Genomic DNA, 22,862 nt, shown 5'->3' on the forward strand with positions numbered 1-22,862 from the left:
TCTGAGCAGTCAAAATGTTGAACTACAGGTCATGCAGCACAGATTGTCAAGTTCCCAGACACCTGCCCAGAAACAACGGTGTGGAATCTCTTGTAGTAACTGGATTAGTTTTTGTTCAGGGGGTAAAGAGGGAGGCATATGTGCACAGATATGCCCATGTAAGTGGACTAGCATCCCGTCTGCAGAGAAAAAAAATCAACTAACTTACTATGGCATCGTTTTTGGTTTGGCTGACCATTCCTCTGACAGGGCTCTTGGAGTCTAGCATTCTTTGTTTACATTCATGTTTTAATCAGGTAAAAAAACCCAACAAAAACTTGTATTGTGGTAGTACATAAAAACCCAAGTCACAGACCAGAGCCCTACTGTGCTAGGTGCTATCCATAATTTAAATGTCATACCTGCCCTAAACACTTTATACAGAATACACTGAAATTAATCCTTGCTTTACAGTCCTTGCTATTAAAGTGCCTAATCCTATGAAGGGAGAGGCTGAGTGTACCAGCACCTATCAGGATCAGGCCTAAAACCAATAAGCAAATCCATAAAACACAGATTACAATTATAGCTGTCCAAGCAGAGTTCTCTCAAAGCTTTACTAAAATTATTTGGGTCTGAAGTGTATAGGCCAGCATCACTAGTTCATGTGATAAGGGCACATGTACACTTGAAATGGACCTGGAATAACCACATTCTCTTTGCATGGGATACTAAACATAGGATGGACAGTAGCTATTTTTGATCATCACCATATGGCTAACAGTGAGAAGAGGGCTCCATAGTCCCTGCCAATCCCCAAAACCATCAAGTGGCTTTGCAATAATTTAACAGTTTATAAAATTATAAAAATGCAACTTACCAAGATGCAATCCACTTTAGATTGTACAGTTTTGCTACATGGAAGCAAGAGAAAAAGAAAAAAGTCAGATTAATCTATACAGAAATATTACATATTAGAAAAGCTAAACAGCGATAATGTAGCAGGTATCTCATTATGGGGTAAACTGCCGCAGTTAAAGTTCACCTTCTGCTTGATATGCATACGTGATTTTATTTTTTATACACATATACGCACATATACCCATAGATACACACATATACGTATACATATGTATACATATACATATATATAAAATCACATGCAAACACACACAAGTGCTAATAGGAAAGAGTACAAGCTGTAAAAAGTAACAGTGAAAGTATTTCTGGACTACTACTAAGCAAGTACTTGACTAATAGTTTCAAAGTTCAAGACTTTGCTCCTTCCGAAGTCATTGGGAACAAGATTTACAACAAAACATTTGTTGCTGCCTATTTTGATCAAGTATCTTTCTTATGCATAGGTACAACTGCAGGGAAAATGGACAAAACCAGCAAGTAATAGATTACTTAAATCAACAGTAAAAAACAAGAAAATCAAAAATGGAAAACAACTCTGCCAGCGTTTTTGTGCTGGAGCTAGATTTAACTGAAGTAACATCTACTCCTATAGCAGATGTACAGAGATCAGTGAGTAACTGAATGTATTACACTTCCTATATGCGCTGCTTATAAACAGGTCTGATTTAGGAGACCAAAATGGCATGGCAGAACTAAAATATGGTAATCCTCCCTAACTCCTGGAGAAAGTTTATTTCTACTATTGACCTTCAGGGACATGACTAGCCAATGCATGGTACCGAGATCTGCTCCTCGACTAAGATAAGCTTCCACTAACTTCTTGGGCAGGGGTGGGCAAAATATGACTCGTGGGCCACATCTGGCCTGCTAGGCCACTCTATCCAGCCCAGGGCACCCCCAGAATTTCAGCAAATTAATTTTTATCTGCCCCTGGTTGCCTGTCAAAGATGACAGATGCCAACAGCAGTAGGACCCAGGGGAAGCCATGGCAGTACCCTGCAACAGCAAGGCCCACCCAGCCCTGGGACCATGGGACTATTCCCATCTCCCTGTGCTGAAGCAGGAAATTCAGGTAATAAGGGGGAGGCAGGGGAGGACTGCGGGCAATTGCCCCAGTCCTCAGGGTCGGGCTGGCTCCTGCTGAATCCTACCATCATGGCCATGCAGCCAGGAGCCATGTGGTCCAGAAGCCACCGGCAGGCAGGCAGGAAACTGGTGAAAGCGGGGGTGGAGGTAGAAGTGAGGTGTGTGGGAGTGCAGGGCCAGTGAGGCCCAGAGCATGGCGGCAGGGGTCTATGGAGGACCCCGTGCTCCTGCCATCCCGCTCTGGGCCCTGCCAGTGCTGACGCCGGGCCCTGTTGCAGGCCCCACGCTCCCACCAGCTGTCGCTGCGCTCCCACGCACCTGCTCACTGCCACTCCCCCCTATCCCAGCTCTGTGATAGGGTATCTGGGCTGAGCAACAGCAGCGTGGGACAAACTGCTTCTCAGCCTAGGCAGAAAGTGGCCCCTCCCCCTCCTGCTGCCAGCACTTTCTGGTGCAGCTGCTTAGAGTCCACGTGGAGCTGTCTTGCATCTCCACTGTGTCACCGCCACCTCTGGGCTGGCCCACGGGGCAGTGGTCACAGCACAGAGCAAACACAGGATAGGTCTGCGTGGACTCCAAGCAGCTGCACCAGGAAGTGCCAGCAGCACTCTTCCCTCACGCTGAGCAGCAGTTTGTCCTGTGCTGCTAAGCCCGGGCTCTGCACTGGCTTCGGGCTCACCCATTGGAGCTGAGCAGCAGCAGTATGGGCAGCAGCGGCTGGGCAGAAATTGCTGCTTGGAGCAGGGGAAAGCAGCCCCTTCCCCTTGCCAGGCAGTTTCTGCTGTGGCTGCCCAAAGCCCATGCTGCTCTAGGCTGCGATGTGGCTCCTTCACTGTCACCTCTGGACAGCAGTGGTGATCGTGTGGAGCAGCCGCAGGACAGCTCACAGGTGGTGGTGAAGGAGCCACACCACGGCCTAACACATCATGGGCTCTGCGCGGCCGCAGCAAAAACTGCCTTGTGACAGCGAGGGGGAAGGGCCACTTTCCCCCATGCCAAGCAGCAGTTTTGTGCCCAGCAGCTGCTGCCACTGCTCAGCCCCAACAGGCAAACCCAGAGCTGGCAAGGGGTGCACAGGGTCTCTACTGCTACCGCTGCATGCAGCCGGGTGATCCAGAACAGGCAAGGGGCATGCTGGGGCTGCACACTACTGGTGATGGTAGGGAGGTGCTGCAGGGTGCTTGGGCTCTGGGCTGTTGTGGGGTGGGTGCTGACTAGCTCAGGAGGGCGTGTGCGGGGGGACTCCCATGCACACCCCACATACCCTCAAACTCTTCCCACAAACCCTACAGCCACCCCCACCCCCCACCCCCACACAGTCACACACCCCACAGATACTGTATCCATACACACATCCCCCCACACCCACCCACCCATACCCCCAACATCCCTGCAGACCCTACATACAAAAGTAAGACTGTATTTTGAGCTATTATGCAGTCACTTCTATATATACAGCACAAACACACACACACACACACACATCAGGACAAAAATATTGTTTTTAAATTAAATTAAAATACATTATTTTTGTGTTTGATTTTTAGTATATAATTTGGTTTTGGCAAACCCTCTTCCCCAAAGGAGTACTTCTAGGGGGAAGGGGAGGGACATCCAGTGGTAAAGGTCAGAGGTTAGGGGCAGAACTTCCAGTCCCAATATGGCAACTAGGGAGTGGGGCACCTGTCAAGGGGTGGGGCTACCCATGTGGCCCTCAACAGCTTGCCAGAACTTGGTAAGTGGCCCTCCACCCAAAATCCCCAGTCCTGTCTCCTACAAAAACACATCATTTTTTTAAGCCATGAAAAGCATGCATGTACACATATCAGCAAGACAAACACCCTCCCCTTCACAGAAATTAAAGTATTGAAACAGAATCTTAGCTTGTTTGTCTGGAAGGCACAAAACAGCTTATCATATGAGATTAGGGGTGCACCAATTGAGATTTTTTTGGGTTGATACGGATGGCTGATTTTTAACGAGCCATACAGGCTGATACCAATCTGATCGTTGATATGTGACCCAGCAGTTTGGAGATCAGCATCTGAGAGGAAAGGGTCACGGGGGGGACAGATCAAGGACTCTGTGGTGAGGGAGGAAGTGGGGCAGAGGCTGCACAGCTGAGGCAGGGCAAGTGGGGAGGGGAGCCTGCTCCTGCTGCTATGCATCCCCCAGGAGTGCATGGGGGGCATGTGCCCCCAGATCTGTGCATGGAGTGAGGGTTGGCTGCCACTGCAGGCTGGGCTCAGGGTAGGCAGCGGTGGCAGCACTGGGAGCAGGGGCTACAGTGAATTTTGGGGTGGCTGCAGCCCATCCTGTAGCCCCCCTCTAAGCTCTGCCAGCACCCACCCCGAGCACAGCCCTGGCCCAGCACCAGCCCCCACTGGGAAGAGCCCAGCATTCCCCTGGGCCCAGCCCACAGTGGCAGACCACCCTTGCCCCACATACAGCTCTGGAGGCACATGCTCCCCGTGCCTTCCCAGGGTAAGTGCAGCGGCAGGAGTCACACCACCCCCAAACCCGCTGGACAAGCCATGGCTCTGTCCCATGCCCAACATTATCAGCAACATTATTGGCCACATCAGCCAAAAAAAGTTGACCGCCAATAATGTCAATTTTCCTTATATCAGTGCTGATACAATATGGGACCAATGTATTGGTGCACCTCTATATGAGATGGTAAACTCTGGACTCCATGAAAGAACTTTAGTTTGCACACCAAAAATCCTACCTGTCACCATTAATTTAGAAATGCCATTAACTTATTTATATTAAGAGTAAATAAGCAGTGTTTCTTTAGGACAGTGAATGCAAAATACTGCTGTTAAAATAGATGTCTTGCACATTCCTATCTAACCCACAGGACTTTTGCCATTTAAGTGTCAGGACACCTGCTTGCAGACCAGGTGACATGTATGGCTATGCTGTGTGTGTCACCCCAGCCAGCTCAAAGGAAACATTGCTCCTGCTCACCAATGGCCATGTAACATACTACTTTAACACTGCAGCAGTGTTATTCCCTTGACCTCCTTTGTTGTGCCATTTCTTACATGCAGGCCAGGAAGCTGTTAATGAACTCTGTTGAGAATAGAGGTTCCCAAGTGCACGGGCCCAAACCTGCAGTCTTTGAAAGTAGAAGTCAGGTCCTTCTCTGCTAAAGGAAAAAGACTTCTTCCAATATAGCTAATCTTAAGGATCTTTCCATTATGACTATAGTATTTGAGTTACATTCTGCAAAGTTTCATAGCATGGAATAATTCTAATTAGCTTTAGTAGGGCTGTTTGTATGAGAATTAAGCATAAAGACTTCTGTGCAGAATCAAGCTGCTCAGTTGTATATATGTTGGGACGGTGACCTTGGTTCTATTATGTCTTAAAACAACTTGCACTTGGGAGAATTATAAAATATATCTATCTGTCAAATCAGAAAATAAGATGCGAGAAGTCTAGCACTACATTTTGTGATGGAACAGTTGTTCTAGTTCAGGGGTTGGCAACCTGTGGCCTACAGGCCAGGTCCAGCCCACAGAGCCATTACATCCAGGCCACAGAGCTAGCTGGGTCTCTGGCAGCATCTGTTGGCAGGGGGTCTCAGTGGCAGTTCTTAGCCTATCTTTTTTTGCTGGTTTATCTTGAAAGTTTAATGTAGACTAGAGATTCTCTACTGGGTGTTACTGCACCCTGGGGTGCTCCAAGATCCTTTTAAAAGTGCTGCAGGGCACCACACAATATTACCACTATTAAGTGTAGGGTGGCCACTGATGTATTCCCAGAATACAGAATGTCTCCTTGGTGAGCAGAGTGGGTGGGGAAGGCACCAGCCCCTTCAGCCAATCAGCAGTAAAAGGTGGGAGCACCAAGCCCCTCGGCCAATCAGCAGCAAGAGGTGGGGTCACCACAAAAAAACTACCTTCCTCTCTCCCTGGCTGGCCTGGAACCCTGCTTCTTCTAGCTGTGTAATACCTTACCTATAGATACAGCCAATAGAATTGTGAGGACAAATGGCTGACATATTTTCACCAATGAACTGAAAAACAGGATTTTTGCATTCTATTCCTCATTTAGAAATGGACAGGGGACAAACAGTCTGGGATAAAACAGGAGCATTGGCCAGACTAGTTTGGTGTGTAAATACTAAATACCTACACATGATTCACAAGAAAAACCCAAAGATTTCAAATAGGAATGCACAATATCAAAGACATTTTGACTTGCTGGGGTCTGAGTTCTTTGCAACAGACTTGCCCTATTATGTTTCTATATCGAAAAAGGAGTGAAAGTTAAGACCTGGAAGTTTCTAAGGGGTGCCTTGTGTCTAAAAAAAGTTGAGAACTATGGCTCCAGACTTCTCTACAACTGACCAAATCTGTGGTTACTTCTATGCTATGCATGTATTACTCAAGTTTTTCCATAAAATAACTGCAGTTTTTGTACTTACTTTTACAACTATTAGGTCTTGACCCAGTCCACTGTCTTGGTGAGATTATTGGCAGTTGTTAACTTTGCAGGCTCCCTAAATTTGTCAGCCACAACTGTCAACTGGATTGGGCCCTACACAGAATAATCCCTAATATTTGGAGACTGTTATCCAGGCACTTTGCTACATGTCTTGTAACAGCTGCATCAGAGTACTGAAGTGATAGATGTTCTCACTAATGAAAATAACCATTTGAATCTATTAATGACCTGAGTCCATCTAAAAACTAAAAATAGAACTTAAATGATCAACCACAGCTAGGGCTGCTTCTTGCGGACAGCACTTCTGGTGTGATATTATGTATACCTATACATATTTTTGCTAGTCCCAAAGCAGCCCCTATCTTAAAAGCTAGTATAATTATTGTTTACAGCTTTGTAAACCAAAGTCTCTGAAACCAAAGTGAATTAGTTTAATAGATCAAAACTTGAGATTAACTAAAAGTCTTACCCAAGATTAGAAGCTAACCTTTACAAGGTTTGTGAGAAAAGTATCTTAAATGGCAGCAAAGAACTACTCTTACAACCACATCAGAGTTGACAGTTTATGCAAATTAAGCATAAAGCTGGAAGGTAGTTATCAACATGAAAAAAATTGTTTGCCACCACCATAATGAGCAACACAATTTTTCTTTGCAAATGCTGTTATTTAGGTTGTTCCAAAGAAAGTAAAGTTACAGAACTTATATTCTAAAACAAGTATTCAAAAAAGCATGTTGTGCTATCCTCTCAGAACTCTGTTCAAATTAAAAACAAACAAAAAACCCCAAGAAGATAATGTGTTACAAGTAGGTGAAACTTCCCAAAAACTAAGAGTTCACCTACTCCCATAAATTAAGGGGAACTTGCTTTTATGCTACAAGAGCAGAGAAAGCAAGTACCTTGAAGAGCCTCTCTTTAAATTACCCTTGAAAGGCTGAGATGCAATAAAAGACAGGTACTGCTTCTTGCAGAAACTACACTAAGATTCAAGTAAGCTTCAAGTTCTATGCTTAACTGATGAATAAATGCCTCTGGCTGTAGCTCTGCAGTGAAAGCTGAGAGCTATTTTGGTGTAATGCCTGAGTTTCCTTAAATCTTAATCCTGTTTTTCAGAAATTACTTACGCATTTCAGAGCTGAAATCTCCTGGTGTCTCTGGAGTACTCCTGGGGTCCCTTCTAAAAAAGAGTCTTTGACACTCCTGAAAATTTTCCCATCTCTGCTCTGCCCATGTACCAAAGTACAGAGGAAATATTTCCATTCACTTTGAGATATGCAAAAGAAAAATGTGTGTTTTTCCCCTGACCAATCTACACATTCTGATGCAATCACAACTTGATTTTAATTAATTTTATTTCATATGAACAGAATGGGGAATGTGATCTTTGCCAAGTATACTTGGGGGAAGGATAAATTATTCCAACATGGCTCAGGGTAAGTAGCACCTCTCTCTGGTTACTGACTTAGCTACACTGAAAATACCCAGCAGGGATGCCAGAATATAGCTTTAATGAGCATCTGCAATGCAATTCCTTAACATTCTGGCTAGACTGCAAGTAGCTGAGCCCACAGAGCCAAGGAGGACTTCATGTGTGCAACACAGAGGCAGGGGCGGTTGGGAAATGACAATCTTGCAAACCTGAGTGTTGCTCAGTAATTCTAAAACTTTTCAAAACTTGTGCAGTTGCTGAAACTACCCCTTATCAACTCCTGAATTGTAATGCAGATGATGTTAAAGCTAATAAGAAAATTTCAAATGCTGAAGGTGCACACATACCCTCTGGATGTATAAATTACAGAAATGCTGACCATTTGTACTAATTTCTTCTTCATAAACATAACGTGAGTAGGAACATGTTGTGAATTCACAGTTATACAGGTTCATCTGGCTGCGGTAAGTAGCTCAGAATACTGGGGGGTACATAAAGGAAAAGGTTACATCCAGGTATAATCTGCCTCTCAAAAGACTTCTGTACATGGAGTTTCACCTTCTCAAAGAAAAAGGAGAAGGATGTGACCACTTCATATCCTCCCAACTCCAAAACGTCCTGAACGCTGGCACCTCTCCGGGAAGTAAGGCCAGTGGAAGCACTTCCATATTCTGTATGCAGACAGAAGAGTACATGGGCAGGAAGTAGTATTCCCACCCACTTGCTATGCCTGCCCACTTGGTATGACCTCTAAGCAGGGACAATTCTCTTCTATCTACCAGATCCATATTATAAAGAGTGGGCACATTACAATGAGTCACAGGTCTGCAAAAACTCTCCAGACTTCCTGATATGCCTGAATTTAATTATTCCACAGTATTGAGTAGTAAAAAGGTTACAATCTAAATTAAAATGTATTGTATTAGAATCTGATCTGTCACAGCATTTAACTGTGCACTAAAACCTCTCATGTATGCACAATAAGTAATCTAGGTGCAACTAATAGTCTCACCAGGTTAGCCCACCTCCTCTAATGAAGTGGCTGCATGATGTAATTGTGGAAATAACAAGGCTTTTCCCCAAAGCCCTGGAGTGATAGGCTCAACACACTTTCTAAAGCTTCATGGTAGCTTCTCTTTCTATAGTGATTTAAGCAAATGTTCCACAAAGTATAGCTAGGCCTTTCCTGAAAGCCTTCCCCCCATGATTATTCAGGATCCTGCTTCTGCAAATGGAGGTAGGGGGTTCTTATTCTTTTTTTTTTTAAATTCACTGCAACATGGCAACAAAATAGCTGAAGTTACAACTTTCTTGGGTACATTCTTCCTATTTTAGTGAAAAATCTAGTTTTAAAAGAAGAGAGGAAGTCAGAGGGTTGTGGGTGCATCCCCTTGGAAGTTGGATACTGCACAGACATGCAAGAGTACAGGATTCATAAGAATGATTTATGAATAGTTACCCAGAACCCTATTTATTTCTGTGAATGCCAAATAGGATGACCAATGTGTGTCTCCAGGTAGTGCCAGTGTGCTAGGCAATGCAGAATTAAGCAGGCAAAAAGCTAAACCGGGGTAGGCAACGTTTTTTGGCCGGAGTGCTGAAAAACACCACAATGCCTACTTTGGAAGGTGCCGGAGTGCCAGCAGGCCAGAAAACAAAATGAGGGCAAGGGGTACATGGCAGGATGCCCCCCCCCCCCGCCCCCCAGCCCTGCTGCCCCCTAACCTGGGCTCTGTGGCTGTCAGCAGCTACCCTGGCTCTGGGTAGCTGCTGGAGCCCTGGTTGCTCCCAGCAGGGCTTGCAGCATCCCAGCTGCCTGCTGGGAGCAGCCCAGGCTCCTGGCTGGCAGCAGCTATTCAGAGCCAGGGCTGGCTGTGGCGTGCCGAGCAAAATGGCCTTGCATGCCATGCTCAGCACACCTGCCAGGGGTTGCTGACCCCTGGGCTAGACTAGACCTATACGTTACAACCAAGTGCTGGACGAAGCTTAAAACTATTTTTTATCTACCCTTAGGAAAAGGAAAGAGCTCAAATTTTGTCTGTTCCCAAGAAACGTAACCCAGAGAAAAGACAGACCAAGGTAGCCTCTCCTCCATATTGACACTATCCCTCGCCCTTTGTGTCCCATATCCCAGCACTTGGGAGGCAGGATTAGGGCAGGGCTTCTTCATTTCACCCTAAGCTTCGCAAACGTTAGGGGAATTCTCCCCAACTCTCTGCAGCCCACATTAAGGATTCTACCGCCATACAGAGACAAGAAGCTGCTCCAATATTTCTATTCTGAAAAGAGGCCCTCCCAAATGTAAACTGTGAATAAGCTGAAGGTTATAGCTGTCTGTCAGAGAGACGCTTTGGCCACAGCCCTTTAAGAATCACTCAGCTATGAAAGAACTCTCCACTTCTCACTGCACTAGGCAATTGTTCCCCCATGTGATCCCCAAGAGCCATTTGTCAAACTACTTAATGTACTGTCTAGCCAGCTTCAAAGGCTGCTTTCTGGGGAGAAGAGGTGCTAAATGAGCAGCTTCTACAACCTTTAAATCCCAAAGGATTGCTTCTCAGGAGATACAGGGGCTGTTGTGAGGTGGATATGCTCCTTCCTCCTCTTCGCCATCAAAAGCTTTGTTTTCTGTTGGGCTTCCTACTGTCTCTTTACCTCCTGTAAAATCCTGTCAGTATTTCTAGCTGGAAAATACTGGCAATACCAAATATCAGCAATGCTTTTGTTTTTTAATTCATGTTAATGAGACCCCTATTGAAAAATAAGTGTTTGTTAAGTCGAGTACTCATCTCTCTGTATAGCCTAGTTGTCTCCTCCGGGTCAGACAGCAGCACAGCACTACAAAGAAATGCCTGTTCATCCCTGCTCTCCTTACTCTTTGGGCCTAATTCTGTAAATGCCTGCAAAAGAAGTGGTAACACTTACTGCCAGAAGTTATCCTATTAAAAAACAACAGGATTGGTATTGCTTTTAAAAGTGCTATAATCCAGAAGGTGCAGGAGTTGAGCCTTAAATTTTAATTTTGCATATAACTTTATGTAACCTACTTTGCAGAGTGGAAAGAAATATTAAACCTAAGTCAGAGACAGCACGAAGACTATTCTGAAACAGGCTATATACATCAGTGGTGGCAGTCCCTTGACAGTCTTCTAGTAGATAGAGAAATTATCAGCGAATCCACAGATGACTGAACAGGCCAATCCGAGATCCGCACATTTGGCCGCAGACATAACAAGTAGCTCTAGGAAAAAGGAGTAGATCTGGTCACAGCTCTTTACCTTTGTCTCTCTTGTCTAGCTGCATAGTGAGGCAAGTTTACTCTAAGTGATCAATGCCTTATGCATCACGAAGCCACTGGGGATGATGATTCACTGCTCAAGTCTCCCAGGTATTGATGCTGATATCATGTTTCTTCAAACTGGCTTTCAAGGTGCCCTTGAATCTTACTTTTGCTCACCTCCAAACCAGTGACTATCAGCGAGTTGGGCATAAAGGATTTTGCCCAATGGGAGGTAAGCCCAAAAGGAGGTAATCCCAACACGGATCAAAGGAAGCAGGAAGGCGCAAAAGCCCCGGCTCAGCAAAAGCAGCCGGGAATGTCTCCTAGCTAAAAGGGAGGCGGACACCCAATGGAAGGGAGGGGCCATCACCAGGGAGGACTATACTGCAGTTGCTTGGGGATGCAGGGGAGCAGTCAGGAAGACCAAGGCAGAGATGGGACTGGGACTAGCTTCCTGGATCAAGGACAACAAGAAGTCCTTTTTTAGGGGACAAAAAGAAGGTACCGGGCAATGTGGAGCCCCTGCAAGACACGCTAGGAAATTTGGTCGTCACACCAGACAACAAAGCTAACATATTTAACGACTTCTTTGCCTCCATTTTCCTGAGCAGGGACCAAATCAGCTCCCACACCGGGCCCCCCTCACGCCCCACGGGAGGCACACCTAGGCCATGGGTCAGGGAGGATCTAGTCAGGGAACTTCTGGAGGGACGGGATGCATTTAAATCAGCTGGTCCGGACAATCTCCACCCTAGAGTGCTTAGGGAATTAGCTGAGGTCATTGTAGGACCCCTGGCATGGCTGTACGAGCACTCACGGTGCCCCGTTGTGGTGCCAGAGGACTGGAAGAGGACCAATGCGATTCCCATTCAAAAAAGGGAGGAAGGAGGACCTGGGGAACTATAGGCTAGTTAGTCTTACCTTGGTCCTAGGCAAGCTTTTTGAGAGAATTATTCTGGCACATGTCCATGAGGGGCCAGCAAGGGAGATTATGCTCAGGGGCAACCAACACGGGTTCATTAGAGGCAGGTCCTGTCAGACCAACCTGGTGGCCTTCTACAACCAGGTCACCAAATCCTTAGATGCAGGGGTAGCAGTGGACATAGTCTTCCTGGACTTTCGGAAGGCTTTCAACACTGTCTCTCACCCTGTTCTCATTAAGAAACTGGGGGACTGTGGTGTAGACACCCACACAGTCAAATGGGTCGCCAACTGGCTGGAGGGCCGCACCCAGAGAGTGGTAGAGGATGGGTCATTTTCGACCTGGAGGGATGTGGGTAGTGGGGTCCCACAGGGCTCTGTCCTCAGGCCTGCACTGTTCAACATCTTCATCAGTGACTCAGACGAGGAGGTAAAAAGCACCCTGTTCAAATCTGCTGACAACACTAAGATGTGGGGGGACGTGAGCACACTGGAAGGGAGGAATAGTCTACAAATCGGACCTAGACAGGTTACAGGGGTGGGCGGAGAATACGATGGGATTCAGCACTGAGAAGTGCAAGGTACTGCACTTGGGGAGGAAGAACCAGCACCATACCTACAGGCTGGGGAACTCCCATCTCATCAGTGCAGAGGCAGAAAAGGATCTTGGAGTCATTATTGATGCCAAGATGAACACGGGTCAGCAGTGTGGGGATGCAGTCAGGAAGGCCAACCGCACCTTGCCATGCATCCACACACACATCTCAAGCAGGTCCAAGGAGGTGATCCTCCCCCTCTATGCGGCACTGGTCAGGCCACAGCTGGAGTACTGCGTCCAGTTCTGGGTGCCGTACTTCAAGAGGGATGTGGACAACATGGAGAGGGTCCAGAGGAAGGCCACTTGCATGATCAGGGGACAACATGGCAGGCCCTACGAGGAGAGGCTATGGGAACCTGTTCAGCCTCCACAAGAGAAGGCTGAAGGGGGATCTAGTGGCCTGTTTCAAACTAGTCAGAGGGGATCAGCAGGCATTGGGGGAGTCTCTGTTCCCCCGTGCACTAGCAGGAGTGACTAGGAATAACAGTCACAAGCTGGCAGAGGGTAAATTCAGATTACAGATCAGGAAGTGCTACTTCACAGTCAGGGCAGCTAGGCTCTGGAACCAACTTCCAAGCAAAGTGGTGCTGGCTCCTACCCTGGGGATCTTTAAGACCAGAATTGACAATCACCTTGCTGGGGTCGTTTGACCCCGGTACTCCTTCCTGCCATGGCAGTGGGTCGGACTTGATGATCTGCTCAGGTCCCTTCCGACCCTACTAACTATGAAACTGAAACTATGATTTGTTCTGGGAACTGTCTGTCAGGCATCCTTATGACGTGTCCTGTCTAACGGAGCTAATCTCATAAAAACATGACTTAAATGATGGTGGTGTTTGCTTGAGCCACAACACTGATATCCGTGTTATTTAATATGATTCAACTGGTATGAAACATTTTTCAAAGACATTGCCAATGGTATTGTTCCCAAACTTTCAGGCGTTAGGTCAGTCAATTTTCAAGTCCATACAACAAGGCTGGGATGACAACAGCCTGGTAGATGAGAACTTTGGTCTGCATCCTGATATTGCGATCAACAGGGGTCCGGATTTTGTGTTTGCCACAGAAAAATGTGGATTTTCTCCTTTCAGAGAGAAAAACATGGGTTTTCCCGTGCAGGCCGGCAGGAGGAGGCTGGTCTGATGTAGGGGGTGCTACATGCACGTATGCATGCACACATATGCATGTGCCCAGCAATACAGCCCCAGGCAGAATGATGGAGAGCAGCTCCTGACTGCCCACAGGTAAACCTATGGTGGAGAGTGGGGCACAGACTGAGGTGGCAGTTCACACTGAGCATGCACCGTGAGAGAGGGAGCAGGGCAGGGTTGGCGGCTAGGGCTGGGGCTGGAGACAATCCCCAGCTGAGGTGGTACACGGGGCCTGGGGCTAGGGTGGGTAAGTGTGGCTGCAGGGCCCAGCCAGGGAACTGGACAAAACCACATGTGGCTTGTCCAGGTAAGGGGGCTTGCAAGTGAGCTCACTCCCTCCTGCATTGCCACTCCCAGGGAAGAGCCAAGTGCCACAGGCAATGTGTTGCGGGGGGGGGGGAGGAGGGGGGAAGTCAGGGGGCATATACCCCCCCAACCCTTATTTGTACACCACACTGGGGCACAGGGCTGCAGCCTGGCCAGACCATCACTGGACCTCCTCCACGGCCTAGCAGAAGGGACCCAGCGTAGGAGGACGGAGTGGGGAGTTGACATTCGGTGTTGCCACTGGGACCCCTGCACCATCCAAGCCACCATGGAGTAATGCCACACTACCAGCAGCACAGGAGTAACAGGGCGGGCAAGGGGGAGTCCAGGGGGGTGGGGTGCACCACCTCTTCCCACCGCCAGCTGTTCACACACCAGGCTGTGGCTCTACTCTGGAGTGAAGGTTGAATGGCAGGAAGCACAGGTGGCCAGAAGGGCATAGTAGCAGCTGGGCCATGGTGGCAGGGTGCAGCCCAGCATGGAAGCATTTGGTGGTATGAGGAGAAGGCAGCACAGCCTCCCCTCTTCCATGCCCCTGGTCTGTTACTTCTCATGCTGCTAGTGGCCCGGTGTTACTCCATGGTGGCATGGGGGTCCTGCTGGTGGCAGCAGCAGCAGCAGCAGCAAGTCTCACCAGACTGTTCCATCTTCCCACGCCAGGTCCCACACACTGGACCACAGAAGCAGCCCAGTGCCAGTCTGCTGAGGCTGCAGGCCCATGCCCTGCTGTAGGCACACAAATCTGGGAGGGCATGTGCCCCCCCCACAATGCGTCACCTATGGCACTCCCTATGGTTGGGCACCACCCCACATCCTGGAGGGCCAGGGTCACCAGGTCAGGAGTAAGGAGCACACTAGAGCTGAGGAGGATGGGGGGTTGCAGCTTGGAGTGAGTGACAATGGCTTGTCAGGGCTGCTTGGCACCACAGAGCAGGAGAGACAGCTGGAGCTGTCCTGGTGAGCAAAGGGGATAGGGGGAGCTCTGATTTTCAATGATTAAAAAAAAATAAAAAAATCAAATGCCAAAATATATGGGCATTTAGAATTTATTTTATTATAATGATTGAGGTAGTGGTAAGCTTCCAAATTGTTTTAAAGTTGTTTATTGATTTATATGAATAAAATATTGTGTTCAACTGGGTGTTTCATTTTAATTACAGAAAAATGCAGATTTTGGAGATTTAATCAGAGAATTTGTGGGTTTTAATCACAGAAGTTTGCATTTTTAAAAAGAGAAAACCAGGATCTCTGGTGATCATGAAAGACATGGTTTCATAGATGTCCAAAGGCAAATTTTATCCAGTGCTGAAAATATCATTTTCTAGGTTTGTTTTTTGGGAAAGATGGCTACGCAGGTAGAGGAAATGCTTAACATTCACCTCTTATTGTAATATGAGAAGAAGCCTGGCTGGATTGGGGTGGGTTGGTAAAGAACCTTTGTTTTTATGAATCTGACTGTGAGTCCAAGTATTTCATACACTTCACAGAAGGAATGAGAAACCTGGAGTTCTCCAACTCAGTGGGCACACATGACAGTTGTTAGTGTACTGAAGATCAGTAATAGAGGTGTTGGTCACATTGGATTTAGAATGCAACTGACTGATGTTAAAGACAGTCTCACCCATGCAAAGCTGGATGCCAACTCCAGATGGAAGTCTATCAGCAATGAGGTGTGGAATAGCTACAATATAGATGGAAAAAGAGTGTTGGTGCAGTTACATATCTTTGCTTGACTCCCATTCTAACAGCTGGGGGGGTCCATTTCTGAGCCATTACAGCATCGGCATAACAACTGTGATCTTGATAGCAAAACCAACACCATGGATTCAAACATCCCTTTTAGCTTTTCCTTTCCAAATAAGGTGTAGTGACCACAATGTGCTGCCTTCTCCCTATTGGCTAAGTACAGACAGTGAAAAAGCCCGAGGCAGAATCGATTCAATCTAGGCAGCATCCTCTAAGCTGTGTACACCAAACCCTTGACGTTCAGTTTTCAAATGGGAAAATCAGAGGGAAGCTTGCACTTACCCAGCTGGGGGCTGGAGGCTGGGGTGGGAAGAAGAGGAACTAGAGCCCATCGCCAGCCTGCTAGCCATTGCGAGTCCAGCCAAGTGGGGCCATCCCCAATTGGCTCCCCAGTATATGTTCCCAGCCCACTGCCCAACAGGGGGTTGAGGAGCCCCCTGACCAGGTGCTTGTCTCCTCAGGGAGTTTCCCCCAGCTTGGGTTCCCCCCTCAGGCAGCCTTGGGGAGCTGTGGGGAACTTCCCTGCCCCCCTTCACAGCTGCTGATTTCTTCAGCCACTGCCACAGGAGGGAGGGAGGAGAAGTCCCCCAGGCTCGGTGCCTTCCCATGCAGCCCAGCATGGGGCACCGGGGAGTCCTTGCTTGGGGCGGGGGGTGCTGCTTTCTCTGAGCCCAGCCCAGGGTCCCTAAGCCCAGAGCAGCCCCAGGGGGCTGAAGGGAATTCTTCCCCTCTGGAACTTCAAAGCTGCTTGCCTTCACCGCTGGGAATCTCACGGATAGCCTGGGGCAGCCTCAGGGAGCGGAAGGAAATTCTCCCACTGCTCTGCAGCTGGTTTTGTGAGTCTGAGGCAAGCAGCTGCAGAGGAGCAGAAGAATTTCCTTTTCCTCCCTGAGGCTGCCCCAGGCTATCTGGTGCTCACATCCCCGGGGCCTTGGGAACTCCTTCCCCTTCCCTCCTGTTGCAGCAGTTGAAGGCAAGCTGGTGTGTGGGGCAAATGGGGAATTCCTCACCTGCAGAGGGGTGAGAATCCCATGGTGGGGGCTTTTCTTCCTCCCCCACCCCCATGCTGTGTGGACCTTAGCTAGGAGGGTCTGGGGGTATGTTCCCCTGCCTTGCCTCCCTCCATCCTTATGGGCTGACAGACACAGGCAAGAAGCAGACTATGGAGCAGAGGGGCCGGGCAGTCCCTGCTCCACTGGAGCAGACAGTACAGCCGAGCTGCAAAGCATTCTGGGATGCTGGGGGACTGTGAGTTAACTTGAACTGGGGAGGGATCTGGGACAGAAGTTCCATAAACTGGTTTGACCTAAATTTGTTGAGTTGGATACTACATCCATCCAGGTTTATCTTAATCCAGTTTTGGCCGGTTTACATACACTAAACTTCTGATCTGTTACAGGTTTAAATTGGTTTCTGATCACTTAAACCAATTTATGTGCAATTTCTGTCCCTAGCCATAAAATGCACCAATGTCAATATCAAATACTGCAAGTTCTCTGGCTACAAGGGCTGTCTTCCAATCCAGTTTGTCACTGTTGGAGATTGTCCACCAGGGTGCAGACATACCAGGCTGCAGACTTCGTTACTTGATTTGGACCACAAATAGAGCGATCCCACTGGATGTGATTTTCCAGTCAGGTGAATTAGACAGACTATGTTTAGGCCACTTTTTCTAGTCCCCTCCCTATACAGGATGAGCAGAGTGGATCCTAAATAGGCCTGTTCAGGCATGACTGCAGCTGCCAAATTGCAAGCCTGTCTGTTCCAAGTCCAAAACAACCATCATGCAATCATTGCCCCCATGTAGGTCCATGATTAGGGGCTTCTGATAATCACTAGCACCTGCCCATTGCCGTAGGACTTGCTATTGAAAGAAGATGCCTGTGTGTGTCCTCTTTAAACACAGGAATGCTATTGCGCCTCAGCAACTACATGATACTTTGTGAGAAGGAAACCTTAATCTGATGGCAAGGAAACCTAAACAACTGGAGGTTTCTATTCCGCTGCAGCCTTCATTGGCTGTTGCAGCCATTGTGAAGTACTGCAACTGAGGACTTCTATTTTCATCTCTGGATTGCTATTAGTCTGAAAACCTCACTCTCAACCTCATCACCAAAGGTGCTCCTATCAGGAGTATAAAATTCCAGCTAGCATTGCTCATGAGGTCACTGGTAGCACACAAGCCTCTCTACCATGTCAAGATTGAGATCCTTGGGAGAGTACAAGAAATGACCCATGTATGTCGATACCCAATTAACATATTAATGTGTTATGCTCACTAGCTGTAACAATTATTTCAGTTACATTTTTGCTAGTCATGGTTCCAAAAGTTTGCTGCAAGTATTTGAATTACAAAAGTATGGCTATATGTATGGTCTATATAAATGGCCATGCACTTCTTGAATCATCGCAGTGTAGTTTTAACCACTGTAGATGGAAAGTATATTTGCTAAGTGGATTTCCACTGACATTCATGAAAATCTAGAACAGATGAGCTGGTTCCTCTCCCCTCTTCTTCCACATCTTTTTCTTGTTCAGGATGTTACTTATCCAATAACCAAGACTTCTGGTGCCACCTAGGGACACTCTCCCTGGCTACAATTAACCCACAGAATCATAGGGCTGGAAGGGACCCTGAAGGATCACTGCATAAGCAGGAAAGACATCTAGGGTTAGGTGACCCCAGCCAGGTGACCATCCAGTCTTCTCTTGAAGATGTCTAGGGTAGATGATTGCACCACCTCTGGGTGGAGCTTGTTCCATAGTGTGGATCCCCTAGTTGTAAAGAAGCTTTTCCTAACGTTCAGCCTGAAACTATCTTCCAGGAGTTTGTGGCCATTGTTTCTAGTTTTCCTCCAGGGCACCCTGGTGAACGGTTGTTCACCGAGCCCCTAACGTACACCTCTGATATAGTGGTAAGCCACAGTCAGGTCCCCCTCTCAGCCTTCTTTTCTTTAGGCTGAAGAGTCCGAGATCCCTCAGCCTCTCCTATACCATGCACGTCCCTGATCATAGGGGTGGCCCTTCTCTGGACCCTCTCAAGCATTAGTACATCCTGGTTGAAGTGAGGTGCCCAGAGCTGGACCCAATATTCCAGCTGCGGCCGCACCAATGTTGAGTAAAGCAAGAGAATCATTTCTTTGGATTTACTGAAGATGCATTGATTGATGCATGCCAGAGTTTTATTGGCCCTAGCGGCTACTGCTATTAAAATTTGTGTTTTTGAAATCTAAGACTTTGAGTCTGGTATCTGTTTTGTCAGCCTTGCAATGGACCATGAACATAATGATTTCACGGTCGCTATTGCCTAGGCTGCCCTCTATGTTTAAGTTGGTCACTAGGTCATCCCCTTTGGTCAGGACCAGGTCAAGAAGTGCATTGCCTCTAGTTGGCTTGTGCACATTCCAAGTCAAAAAAAGCTCTTCGGTGCTGGTCAGGAAGGATTGTGATTAATCCAAGCTGCCCGAGCATTCCTCCCAGGAGATGTCTGAGTAGTTGAAGTCTGAGTAGTTGAAGTCACCCATGACAACCATGTCCCGTGAACGTGCAGTCTCCATCAGTCACGGGCAAATGCTAATTCCTCCTCTTGGTTAGGTGGCCTGTAGTATACACCTACAGTCAGGTCTCTCTTGCTGTGCCTCCCCCAGAGCTTGACCCAGAGGGTTTCAAGCTGTTCTTCTTTAGGGGCGACATCGACCTGTAGGGAGGTGTACTGCTCATTCACATAGAGGGCAACACCCCCACTTCTCTTTCCTACCCAATCCCTTCTGTGAAGGATGTAACCCTTTATGGCTATGCTCCTCAGTCATGAGAGGAGTCCCACTAGATCATAGTACCCAGTGGAAAGCAGGAGGACTAGTTCCTCCTGTTTGCTCCCCATGCTTCTAGCATTGGTGTACAGGCACCTAAGTCCTTCTACTGAGGTCACTGGCCTCCTGTTGTGTTGAAGAGGAGCTGTTTTCTCAGGTCCCATAAGAGTGGCTTGCTTGGTTTCATTGTTGATACAGCTTTCCTGTATACTGGTTCCCGGGTAGGCTCCAGTTAGCCTTTCCCCATCCCCCTGCGATCTTAGTTTAAAACCCTAAGAGACTGGACATCCTGGCCAAGAAAAGGGACTTACCTTTCCGCATGAGGTGGATGCCAATTAATACTTTATCCTTATTACATCTCACAATTAAGTTAGATTGTGGACAACTTACAGGTTGACTTTTAAAGGTGCAGAACATCTGCAACCCTGACTTTCAATGTGGGTTGTGCACAAGTGCTCAGCACTACTAAAAACAGACCACTCAAGGATATCTTTTGATAAGAAAAGAACCAATGCAGGTCTCCAGTACTTTTAGATTTGTGGCTGAAAATACCCAGGTACTAGTTTTAATCCCTATATATCTTGATGAATGGTATGTTCTATGCAGGGTACAAAGAGGTACAGGAATTCAACTTGAAAAATCAGTGAAACTTCTACTTTTGCACCTTTAGTCTACCGATCTGGAACTAATGAGATCTGACTATCAAGACTAATTTTAGCTAGGAGGCATTAAGAGAATCAAAGGCTAGATGGAGTAGGCAGTAAGGGTCTTAAAACTTGCAGTACAGTTGCATTTGCCTCTGCAGATGCATTAGTGACTAAACTGGTGAAATGCAAAGAAGCTAGTCCCTGTGGGCAACTGCTGAAACACCCTGCAGTCTAGGAACTGTCTGCTCTTCTTGGCTCAGAAAACTGAGTTGCCAGATGCGAGGAAGACAACTGAAGGAGGGAACAGCAAAAGCACCACTGCTCTCTGCAGTTAAAGCTATATTTAAATAAACCAAACTTTAGCAATAGCATGGCTGCCTCAGTAGAACTAGAGCTTAAGTGATGAGCAAATGTCTCCTCATGAATGGCTAGCGACAAGTACTAGCTTTTTGAGTTGAGATGCTTATACTTTATGTATAGGACTTGAAGCCACCAGAGCAATAGAGCACACCAGCCCACCCTGACATGCAAGGACACATTTATATTGCCCACAGGGCTCCCTAAAGTTCCAGAAATTTGGCAGCAGAGGAGCATCAATTAATGCTGTCACTGCTCCTCTCCTGACAAGTTTCTGGACCCTTGGGGATCCCTATGGGCCAGGGGTTATGAACTCCTGCAGTAGAGCATTTCAGTGGGCAGACTTGTCCAAGGAAGTTTGACTCACTGGCTCTGGGCCGGGATTCTAGAGGCTGGAGATCCACCACTGATTTGCTGTCATCCTGAAGAAAAAAAAAAAAAAAAAAATCACTTCACCTCTCTCTATTTATCTTTCTACACTTTGGCTTCTAGGCTTATTGAAGTTTATAAATTATACTACTTTTGCCGTTCAGTTTCTCCAGGTAGGCACACACTTAATCTCTGCCCCCAAATATCTTACAATCTATTGTGCTATTCTGTAAAGTACATAGCATACCAAGATCTTGACCATGACTAGGACCTTTAAGTGCTCCATTAATACAAGTGGCAGGGTTTAGGAACAGTAGGAGAAAAGGGAGAATACCAAACCATGTTAGTCCAGGAAAAGGAAAGTTTGAAGAGGCAGGCAGTAAAGAGTACTGAAAGAATTGAACTTAAGCAGGACAAAATGAAAGAACAAACTCCTTGCTAACTACTGTCCTTAAACAAGAAGTCAGTGTAAAGGGAAGCCACATTTCATAATTCACATTAATACTGAAATACTGTGAAGGTGACACTCTCATATGTTGCATTAAGCCAGACCCTGAAGAAGTGCCAAACACTGTTTTCTGCCCATGTCCTTAAACCAACACAGCTAAACCAACAACCCCAAAACACTGTTTTTGGCACTGCATACGCGCTGTTTTAGGCCTTGAAGGGTTTATACCACACCGTACTTGATCTCAAAGTATTCTGCAAAGGCTAATTATGGTGTTTCCTGATTTTAAATAATAAACTGGTAAGTCTACTAAAAATCTCGAATGCAACCTACTAAAGGAAGTCAGTGTACAGCAAGGAATCTAACACTGTTCTCCCACAAAAAGGTACAGTCCAAGAATTAAAGCTACAGTAAGGATATCACATTCAAATTCTGTCTCTGACTTAAATGTGCAAGTAAGAATGTCCAAGGTTAGTTCAAGCACAATGCTGTATTGTACCAGTAGAGTCCAGCATGGCACCAAACACAAGGGTGCTTGAAACAGTGTCCCATGCCTACAGTTAGATCTGGCTGCACTGGTACAATTACAGGATCTGATCACAGGACAAGACAAGCTGGAAGTTAAATTTTTCAAAAGGCAACAAGCGGATTTGCTTTAAGATGCAGCGGCTCTCAAAGAATTAGCTGTAGAATTTTAAGTGACAAGTGGAAAAAGCAGGTCCTCTGTGGTTCAACTTTATGAAGTGCAACTCCACTTGAGTTTTTGGACACCAAAGCCCAGCAATGGAAGTTTAAGCATTATATAAAATTAGTTTTAAAATGTTTTTAACTATTGAAGCTTTGTAAGGAAGGAAATGCTGAAAACTAGAAGACTCAGCCATTTTTCCCTCTTTGGAAAAATGTTGTATATTCTGTTCTACCAAGCAATATACTGGTAATTTTGAACAGCATCTACAACTTGTATATTTACATTCTGAGTCAATTTCCAATACCAAAACTTTTGACCTTTCTCACCAGTCTCATACCGCTGACATAGGTGCTTTGTAAGTAAGATGACCACAAGGAAATTGGGGACATCCAGGATACTGCTCCCTCTCCCGCCCCTGCCCCCAGTCACGGTGCTGTTGCAGGCAGTGGCAGAGACTGGTGGGCAAGGGCATAGGCACAGTCCAGCACAGGCCTTCAAAATTTGGGACTATCCCAACCAAACTGAGACATATGGTCACCCTGCTTATAAGAACTGTGACACTTAGTGGCTACAGGAAACTCACTTTGCTCCCACGTAACTTAGGAAGCAAGAATTTTCTGAAGGCTTTCAAGCAAGTTTCAATAAGAG

General features: G+C 46.8%; 1 protein-coding gene across 3 annotated transcripts in view; it reads right to left on the reverse strand.

Moving 5' to 3' along the window:
- Window positions 1-22,862, reverse strand: part of RFX7 (regulatory factor X7) — an 83,270-nt gene that overhangs the window by 37,842 nt on the left and 22,566 nt on the right. For all 3 annotated transcript variants that reach the window (XM_090028355.1, XM_090028354.1, XM_090028356.1), the window contains exon 2: window positions 860-893. In XM_090028355.1, coding sequence (XP_089884481.1) covers window positions 860-893 — 34 coding nt within the window. The remainder of the gene's footprint in view (window positions 1-859; window positions 894-22,862) is intronic.

The sequence above is a fragment of the Crocodylus siamensis genome, chromosome 15, assembly GCF_052110815.1.
Source record: "Crocodylus siamensis isolate JL-2025a chromosome 15, ASM5211081v1, whole genome shotgun sequence".
In the NCBI taxonomy this organism is placed as follows: Eukaryota; Metazoa; Chordata; order Crocodylia; family Crocodylidae; genus Crocodylus; species Crocodylus siamensis.